General features: G+C 41.2%; 2 protein-coding genes across 2 annotated transcripts; both read left to right on the forward strand.

Annotated features, from left to right (window-relative positions):
- Positions 1-2386, forward strand: BCR41DRAFT_400803 (hypothetical protein; the record flags this gene model as incomplete). Its single annotated transcript, XM_022029164.1, has 2 exons — positions 1-454; positions 2238-2386. The coding sequence occupies 2 exons, from the start codon at positions 1-3 to the stop codon at positions 2384-2386; spliced, it is 603 nt and encodes a 200-aa protein (XP_021876879.1).
- Positions 2387-3363: 977 nt separating this feature from the next.
- On the forward strand, positions 3364-4213 carry BCR41DRAFT_389775 (hypothetical protein; the record flags this gene model as incomplete). The annotated part of the gene is made up of 3 exons (XM_022028159.1): positions 3364-3393; positions 3566-3589; positions 3699-4213. The coding sequence occupies 3 exons, from the start codon at positions 3364-3366 to the stop codon at positions 4107-4109; spliced, it is 465 nt and encodes a 154-aa protein (XP_021876880.1). The 3' UTR covers positions 4110-4213.
- Between the last annotated feature and the right edge of the window lie 5744 nt (positions 4214-9957).

Raw genomic sequence — 9957 nt, forward strand, 5'->3', positions numbered from 1 at the left:
ATGTCGCAAATCACCGCAAATACTTCGGATACTTCTAATCAAAATGAACAAGCTGCACCTATCTCTCCTCCTACCCCTCCTATCCTTTCTCCTGTCGCTCCCCCTAGTCTCTCCTCTGCCTCTAGTCTCTCCTCTGCCTCTAGTCTCTCCTCTGCCTCTAGTCTCTCCTCTGCCTCTAGTCTCTCCTCTGCCTCTAGTCTCTCCTCTGCCTCTAGTCTCTCCTCTGCCTCTAGTCTCTCCTCTGCCTCTAGTCTCTCCTCTGCCTCTAGTCTCTCCTCTGCCTCTAGTCTCTCCTCTGCCCCTAGTGCCAACCCCAATGCTGCTCCTGTCGGCAACGAAGGCAACCAGGACCAAGGCACAGCTGGGTCATTAACTCAACCTTTCTTTATGACATCCGAACTTGTGGACCTTACACGCGACGATGATGTCCCTTTTGGAATTCTGCTTCCCCCAAGTAGAATGAGGAAGAGGGGACGACTGCAATAGTAGCTTGAGACCCTTGCTCCACTCTACTTAGCCCTAAACTCGGGAAACCATTAGCTCTAGGCGCAAACGTTTTGGCTGAATATCAGACATGCGCTTCATATTCTCATAATTCTGTCCTATGCCCGTCAGCTTTTTTTTTTTTTTTTTTTTTTTTTTTTCGTATTGCTTGGCCCATAGCTCGTTGGCACTTGCCATATACTCTACATGTTAGTCTCCTCTATATTAATAAATAGGGTAAGAAACCCATATTTTCCGCCGCGACATATTTCCGTACATAATAAAAATGTTTGAGCATGCCAGCAATATTTCACTTCCAACCAACCAGTAATTTGGCTTGCGGCGTTGGTTGAGGAACGGACCCCTTCTTGGAAGCCGCCTCCTTCGCGTCATTTGCCACAAATGATGAACCAGTTATAATCATTATACTAACAAAATCTGCACTGTTGCACTAGCGCCAATATCCATACACAAGCTACATTGTGACGACAAAAGACTCATGGGCTACTTTTTTTTTTTAATATGAGGAGTAAACTATTCCAAGGTTTATAAAATATGAGAATATTTTCTAACGGGCATGGGGCGATGAAAAGAATAAAAATAAAAAAAAGGTATACGCATAATTATATGTAAGAGAGCAAAGTCATCCAAATTCATGCATTCAACCCCGCCTAGATCTGAATAAAATTATGTAAATGGCTATTAATTTATTTTATATTCTTAAACTTGCACACAGCTATAGTCCTAGCTCTATATGAAAGAAGAGAAAATAAATGAAACTCGCTTTTCAATGAATTCTTTATTGAACACCGGCTATACAAATATAAATTTATCTATGTTACATTGCTACTGATAGCCCAAAGCGCTTTTTGTGGTTTATTCAGTGAAATAAGTAATAGCCTAAGCCTTGACTTAATGACCTGTGAAACTAGATGTAAAAAAAAAAAAACACTTTCATATATAGATATTCTCGAGCCAAGATCAACAAAGATGAATAAAATCAAAAAAAGCTTAAAGATGAGGAGGGTAGAGAGACAATAAATAAAAAAAATGAGGAGGGTGTGTGTGGGGTTTTTTTATCAAAAGGTTGAGGAATATCTGGAGTTTTATATATATTTCGGACCCAAAATTTATCACTACAGATGTGGTTGATCATGGTCAGTGCACAATTTAAAAAATAAATGCAATAAACGAAATGTGGTTCATAGTTGATTGGAGAAAACCGTTCTGGAAAGAGAGCATCAAATTCCCTCTCCCTCCGAGCCCTTCAAAGGCCCCTTCGCATGCCAAGAAAGCAGGGCTTCCATCCTCGTCCAGGCCAACACTTGGAATATCGACCAGCACACTAGTTGGCTATTCTGACAACCCCATTTACAAATTCTCCCAGTCTTGTCTTTAATTCCATCCTACCTGTGCCATCCTCACATTATGTGATCCCAATAAAAACGTAATGAAGAAAAAAAACCCAGCATACTGCTGCATCTATATCACCTTTATGGTATGGATATGCCAAGTTTAATAAAGTCACTGATTGGCTGTGCGCTTTGCCCAATTCAGTAAACGCTACGAGTGCACTATGCTCACAATTTTACAGCTTGTATGTATCATATACCATGAATTATGGATTGTATGTTGTGATTTGTATTCTGTATTATGTGGTTTTTGCATTTGTGTGTTTTATATTTTTGTGTGTTTGATAACCATAACTTCCCTAGACTCTTCCTTCAAGGTCTCTCTGCCTTTAACTCTCATAGAAAGACGAAAATTAGATGTAGGGCCGTCAATCTGCCTCGGTCCCACCAATCCAGCCCTAGAGTCCATTATCGGATCTGGACCACATCAATGGGTCGATCACCAGCGCTATCCACTAGTGCAGCCTGGTAGTCACGTCAGCCCTACGTAAACAAAAGAGTGACAGACAGTAGGGACACCATACGATTGGGAACAGGGTACAAACACAACCCCGGTTGATGCTACATTTAAACATGTAATTAGTATACAATGCACAGATCCAGCACTTATCCCATCCTAAAGCGTGGAGGACTGCTACCAATGTAATATCCTGACTAGAAGTGACGCAGTGTTGGATTTTATGGCACATATACGGCCTCCTACTATTAACAGTTATATACAAATACATAGATGCCGTTAGATGAATGGAGCGTAACAAAAGGTGATCATTGTATACTTCATAATACACGAGTACATAAAAATTAAAACGTAAAAATATAATATATTTTATACACAAGATAGTATATGCTAATGGTTGTATATCATAAAAACTCGCTTCATGGCTACTCTATTTATGGTACCCGTAGGCAAACTTGTAGTTATAATTTGATATGAATTTGAATAAATACCCCATGGATGTGATGTGTGTTCCCACATCTTATTCTCACTTACTTCTGCTCCCTAGTTACTACTTGTCTGTCTAAAATTTTTCACTCTGTACTGGCCTGAATGGTGGCTACTAAAAGAATTAGAGCGCTTGATTTCAAAGTAGTGGCTCGAAGCCGAACTAAAAAAAAAAAAAAAGTAAGCTCGATAATGAGGTAAGTTGAAGGCTTCACTTCTATGCGTAGTCCGAGCATCAAGGAAGATAGGAGACTTATATATATCGCCAGCGGTGTTCACGTAAGCGATTCCAAGAGAATGGGGAAGGGAGAAATTAGTTGCTAGGGACATTGGTTCAGTTTTGAGTGGCAGTGTATGTTACATTGAGCTTTAGTTTCTGATAAAAATTTGGCCAGCTTACATTTTTTTATTTATCGCAGTTATGGTTATGAAAGCCTCAGATCAGATTAGATCAAGAAAGATTAGATCAAAAATAGATTAGATTACGCCTCCATAATTAATTTTTAAATTTTGGTTTCACTCAAAATGTTGACAAACAAGGTTTCCTTGGCGAAGGTAAACTTCGTCAAGGAGCGCCTCCTAACCATTCATTCTCCAGCTCTGCTGACTTTGCTGCGGAAAGACTGGTATTGCATAAGGTATCTGTTATAAATAGATGGTATAATTTATCTCATTTAAAAACATCAACATATATGAACCTAGATAATTAAAGCTTTCTTAATATCAGATTGTCAGCAGGAAAGGAAGGCAGGTAAAGAACTCCCATATAGAAGAAGCCAGACCATATCACCCATGGTCCAAAAAAATACGTTTTTACTCGTATATAAAAGAAAAAAGAACAACCATTCCTCCTTCCCTAGCTCACACCCACATCCTCTTACGCTTCAAAGCCTACTTACACCTTACCAGCTCTTCTTCATCCTTACCCTCTCGTCTTTTATCTCAAGCTACCGCATTGCGCCCAAGGAAGCATGCCTCGAAGACTCCCTCCGACCTTGAGGGAGCTGCCAGCCATAAATATCTATCCAGAAGGAATAGATCAACAAGCTGCATCCCCTCCTTCCCCTAGCGTTGCGACTGGAAGCGACGCGAATGCCAGCAGCAATGGAGCTGCCGCTCCTGCGGCTCCTGTAGTCCCACCACGACCTTTGACCTTTACGATGTGTGCAGAAGTTATCGGTATTGCACCTGATGATGGTCTTCAAGTTGTACTACTGCCTTCCCCTTCCCCTCCTCTTTCTCTTTCTCAAGAGCACAATGATGGCATATAAGAATCCTTATTTTACCTTTTTCTCTTGGTATATTGGCCTTAAAGTATACTAGGATAATAATAATCTACGAGAACGAAAGAAAGACGTATTATTATGATCCATGGGTCTTCATTAAATAAAAAGAATTAAAAGCTTAACTATAACATAAATGTCACGGATCAATCAAGTTGGACAACCCAATGCCTTTTTTTCCTTCCCTCCTGTTCCTTTGCTTTTTAGTGCTCCTCCATGGCCCCAAAGTTTACTTACCTTGTACACACCGTGTAAAAGCAATTATGATCCTTACAGAGGGTCAGGGTATTAAGTAATGATTCCTTGTACTATACACCAGATCATAGCCGGTACACCAACGGGGCACTTCGCGCCATCCAAATTCACAGGCGGAAACCATTGTAACACATCATACCTTACTTTCTCGACCCTATTCTCCTCAACAATAGCAGCAGCAGTAGCAATAGCGATAGTCATTATAATGACGAGTCGGCTCTTGCCTCATTAGAAAAACTATTGCCCGTCCCGTAAAGGCAACAAACTTCGTCTGGAACTGCAAACGCCAACAGAACGTTTATATTATCGCACAGAGGCCGGGATAGTACATTTATGAAGGTTACTAAAGCCTCGGCCCTATTACTACTGCAATAAGCTACATCGTAAACTGCAGATATAAAAAAAAATGAATAAAATACACAAGAAAACAATAGCAAAAACAATAACAAAAAAAAAGAATAAAGTTCAAAAAAGACAAAATAAACAATATGCAAGGGAGGGAAGATATCTCTCACTCGCAGCTTTGGATGGGGTAGCGGCAGAGGGGTGGGTTGAAAATCGATGTGGAGGGCATGGACTTGAAGAGGCGGTATAATAACTGAAGACCAAAGATAATGTATCTATATGGAATGCAAATAAAGAGTACAGGGATAAAGACAGGTTCACATTTTAAATCTTCAGCATGCCGAGATATCCAACCACTTTAAAAAATCGATTGATTGCAGGCTCAAGTCTTTGCCTTTAACAGCAATACCCATGAATATTTGAAGTAATTTCGACTTGTTGTGTACTTTTGCTTGCAGGAATCCTATCTGCCTAAGATAAGTACCCTCAAGCGTTGGTACCTAACGAAGTAAATGAGCCTCACGAGGCAAAGCACTAGACTAGTACGGCCGTGATCGAAGCCACAAGTCATCCGTCTAGTTTATGGTATCACTGTAGCCGCTCCTAACGCAGTCACTTAGTTTCGAAGGCATCCTAGATATTACAAAGCAGTAGTTCCTGTTGAACCAGTTCTTCATCTAACATTCTATGTAAGCACCCTTATCTACCTTGATCCCTCTCTTCCACTTATATATTAACAACATCAAAAGTCTCTTCGGTAAATGAATAGCACACAGAAATCCTGCTATTGGCCCTACATTCATACTACAGGTTCTTCAGAATGGAGTTTTATTTTCTTCTGTAAGCATTTCAGTAAAGATTACTGGACGACAGGACTTCCGCTAGATAGGGGAAAATAGTTGGACGCCTAGATCAATCGCTAAAAAGCGCGAAGGTCTCTCGGCTTCCCAACGTGAGGTAAGCCACTAGGTTTGTCTATTGATAGAACAAAAGTTGCCATGTTTATTTGTGCATCATGTAGGGGGGAGGTATAGCCAGTCTTTCCTTCATAACGCCGAAAAGTATGCATAAATTATTTAGATGGATTACTGCTGCGCGAGACCAATATAGCTTGACTTGCATGGTGCAACCAGTTAAATTCATGTGACAGAGAATGAAGTTGGGTGCCTAGAATGTCAGAATTTAAATCGTTGTAACCCCTTGAAGCTTTGGATTGTAGAGTCCTCGCCAGAAAGTCAGGGACACATCTATTTTTTAAAATGCTCAATTTGAATTAAAATTCGAAAAATAAAAAATTTACGTACGAAGTTGGGATTTCATATATTTATTGAATAATAGAGGATGAATTGATGCCATGACAAATAAATCAATTGAATTATCGTTTTAGACTATCACATTAATAAGTGTTTGCTAGAAGCGGAATGGACATCATTCTTGATCTCATTTACCTCTTCCTCTTCCTCTTCCTCATTCTCATTGTACAAGTGATAAAATGTCTTTTGAGCCTTTTGATATCAATAGTATATTCTCAAATAATGCCTTGGGTGGTATATATAAAACGTTGGGTTAAAAGTGGTGGCGGCGTCGTAAACGATGCAGGGAGGAAGCCGATAATGGTTACATTTGCGGCGTTTGTTGTTTACTACATCTTCGGGCGACTTTGTAAGAACCTTAATGAGATGGGCCTTGGGCCTTGCCAAATCCACCTTGATAGCGCCTCATACCATTTTCACAGAAAAGACAAAAAGCCGACCAAGAGCGACATTGTGAAGACAATCAAAGAATGGCTCGCGAGCAAGGACATTGTTCTTCCAACAAATGAAAATGGAAAACCATTGAATAAAGTCGACCTTATGAATTTGGTTAGTGCCCTTCCCGATGAGTCGTACTTTTCTATCAGCAGGATTGCTCAGGAGAACGGCGGCCATGAAATCTACAAGACTCCACCCTATCATTGCGAGCTTCAACCTATTGAAAAGATATGGACTGTTGTGAAAAACATAATTGCTTCAAGGGCAAGGATGACAATGACGTCCTTTTTGCTGAAGAAAAGGCTACTTAAGTTGTTTTCACAGATTCCGAGCACGGTCTTTTACTCTGTATGGAAGAAGTTTGTAAAAATTGGTATGAGATACTATAATGACAGGAGTCGCGTACAAGAGAATATGAGCGGGGAGGTTTACCAAGAGGTCTTTGATGAAGAGGAGATTACTGAGTATTTTGGCGACATGATCATAGTCGACAGCAGTGAGTGGGATACAGAACTTGATAGAGTAATGAACCAAGAGCACATCGAGGCTGTTATCCTGGAGCCTGAGGTAGTGGACCTTTGTCAAGATATTGGTAGCGTCTTCAATTTTGAAGAATGCGAGTCTGAGGAGGAGCGTCTTGTTGATAACAGAAAACGAAAAAATTAAAATTTTAAGTTTGTACGTGTTGTTTTTGTGTCTAAAAATGGAAGTATTTTATTCAATTCAAAAACGCGACAAATATATGTGTCCCTGACTTTCTGGCGAGGACTCTAAAATCAATTGAGCAGTGCATTCGGAATAGATGTGGTTTTTTGTCGCTAAAAGGAAATTAAATTTCTTTCTGCATCAGTAGCCCATTAATTTTTTGAATAGCCTTGGTTGTCGGGAGCCAAACATTCCCTTATTAGTGAAATGGAAAAATATATGAACCACTGACTAAACACAAGTCCCCCTTTCCAATATTCCACCTACTCGCCGGTGAAATCGATTTGCGGTAGCAGTATGTCTACCGCTCATTATGAATAGGGTACACTCCGCTCAGTCCAACTTCCTAACAAAGAAGAACACGACTAGCAGCAATTTGCCATGCCACATCGAAGCCATGTGCAGTGGAATACTTCCTTTCTCTTTTCTTCTCTCTCTTTTTTTTTTTTTTTTTTTTTTTTTTTTGTTCTCAACCGGGCTCCCTTAAAGTCCTTTCGCACACCAATGCCCCATATGCTTTTTCACGCCTCCATTCCGTCCCTCTTTGCTTTGCAAGCCAGGCGGAAACGCTTCCCTTGCATTCATTATAAAGCTCTGCAGTAAGGTCCATGAGGACCCTTACTGTCTTGTAGTTCCTCCCCGCCAGTAGCATTGCCCGCATACCTCGGCCTCTAGAGCTCCGAACCCAAAATGAGGCAGGAGCAGCGACCTGTTCAATTTTCTTGAAAGGGTCTCTCCTTTTTCCCTTCCAGGCATATGACAGCATCCTTTAGAGATTCATTAGATGCACTTGCCTATGCAAGCTCTCAGTTCTTCTCAGCCATCACTGTAGGTATCCTTCGGTCCGTAAATTCCCTTGTTCCACCAAGTATGGCGGCCGAACTTGTTTTGGTTGGCGTTTGAGCAAGCGTGAAAGGAGGGCTGTGAAGGCTAGGTAGGCTAAAAGTGGATGTTAATGCCTGAACATTCATTCAGTACCGGCGAAGGCCCTATTTGCCATTTCTCTTCTGACGCAGCTTTGCCAATGCACTCAACCCATATGTACCATCCCTGTATTCTTCTCCTGGAAGCCTTCCTCATTGACATCTTCCGCACTGACATTTTCTGCATTGGTATCTTTTGCATTTACATCTCCCTTCTTAGCATTTTATTGTTTGTCATCCTCCGTATTGGCATCTTTCGCAATGGCACCCTCTGCATTGATACCTTTCGCACTGACATCCACTTCCTTGAGATTCCATAAACGCATTTGCTAATCAGGAGGACCATACAGAAGGAAGCAAAATGACTTATATGGTACCTGCTGCCTTCCCACAATGCTGTTTTCAGGCATCCTTTTTACTTGCTGAACTATTTGAACAATTTCATGGGCCTTGCTTCCCTCCCATTGCCATATAAGGGAACCCTATTTATGCTTTAAAGGGGGTTACATTGTACCCATAAGGATTATGGGTAAGGAGGCAACTATCCATCCAACTTTACTTTCATAAAATGAATAAGAGCTGCTTGGACTAGGCCAGAGTCAGTAAACCCTGAAGGCCCTGTCATCCAAAAAAGAAGGACAGGATCAAAAAAAATCAGTTGTAACAGGCTTCTGTGCATTTTGTTCACGTTAAAGCAGCACGGTGCTCAGTCCTCCGTAGGCCGTATGCCGCGCAACGCCTAGTGTACCCAGTAGCTAGACCACTTCTAGTCCCTCTAGCTCCCTTCATATAAGCCCCATTGTCCTGGATTTAGCAGAAAGGCGCGAAATAGAGGGAGTGTCATCAGTCGCCTGCAATCCAGCTATTAATTTAATCCTAGGCACCATTGCCGCCTCAGCCCTGAATCCTACCACCAACTCATCCTTTAATCACGCAATTGCTTCGATCCTTAACCTCGCCATCGGCCCAGTTTAGCAGCAGGATCAGGCCATGCAAATAAAAGAGAAGCAGGGATTAGGAGCGCCTTGGAGGTCTGGCTCACTTGGACCGATGAGCTATTAAGCTATGCTTCATGTTACTTTTTTTTTTTTTTTTTTTTTTTTTTTTGGCGGGGGGGGGGGGCTAATAAATAAAGCACATACACACGGTCTCGAAAGCATGTTGTGAGCGCGGAATGCGGGAGTAGAACGACTCCATTTACGTTGCATTCAGTCAGAGATTTATCTATTCGGTACCAAGTTCACCTTAAAGCAGGGAGGGTTGTTGCTAGCACAATATTTTTTAGTAGTAAACGCGGGATTAACAAAAAGCTCCAGATCCGCCAAAACTGAGCAGTCTAAACTCAGCTAAGCAACTCATATTGAGGAAACGGCTTCAGGGATATGGGGCTAAAAAGCATGAAAAAACAAAAAGGGCAAAACGCAGGAAAGATTTCTCAGGAACGAGCGAGACAAGCCACAGGGACTTCCCTGAGAGTGAGAGCTCACAGAGGTTTTTGAAGGTCATCGAGTGTTTACCTTTCTGTCGCTGGGTTTTAGAAGAGTCTTTACGCTGGAACCAAATCAAAAAAGGGTCATCTTTACAATAAATAAAAATAAATAAAAAAAAAAGACAACAAGCAGTTAATTTTGTATGTTTTGTACCACTGTTTAGTGGAGAAAACCTTGCTATGGTACCACAATCCAAAATAATTAGAGGGCCTGTTGGACGTTATGTTTCGCGGCCATGTGGGGGATGCAACACAATGTCAACATGATTTATACAGATAAAGATTACCTTGTCATCTACACTATACGCGAACATATGGGGCCAACCTGGGTCATTTGCTTTTTCTTTTGACTCACATGCGGGCCCAGG

The sequence above is a fragment of the Lobosporangium transversale genome (assembly GCF_002105155.1).
Source record: "Lobosporangium transversale strain NRRL 3116 chromosome Unknown BCR41scaffold_53, whole genome shotgun sequence".
Taxonomy (NCBI): domain Eukaryota; kingdom Fungi; phylum Mortierellomycota; class Mortierellomycetes; order Mortierellales; family Mortierellaceae; genus Lobosporangium; species Lobosporangium transversale.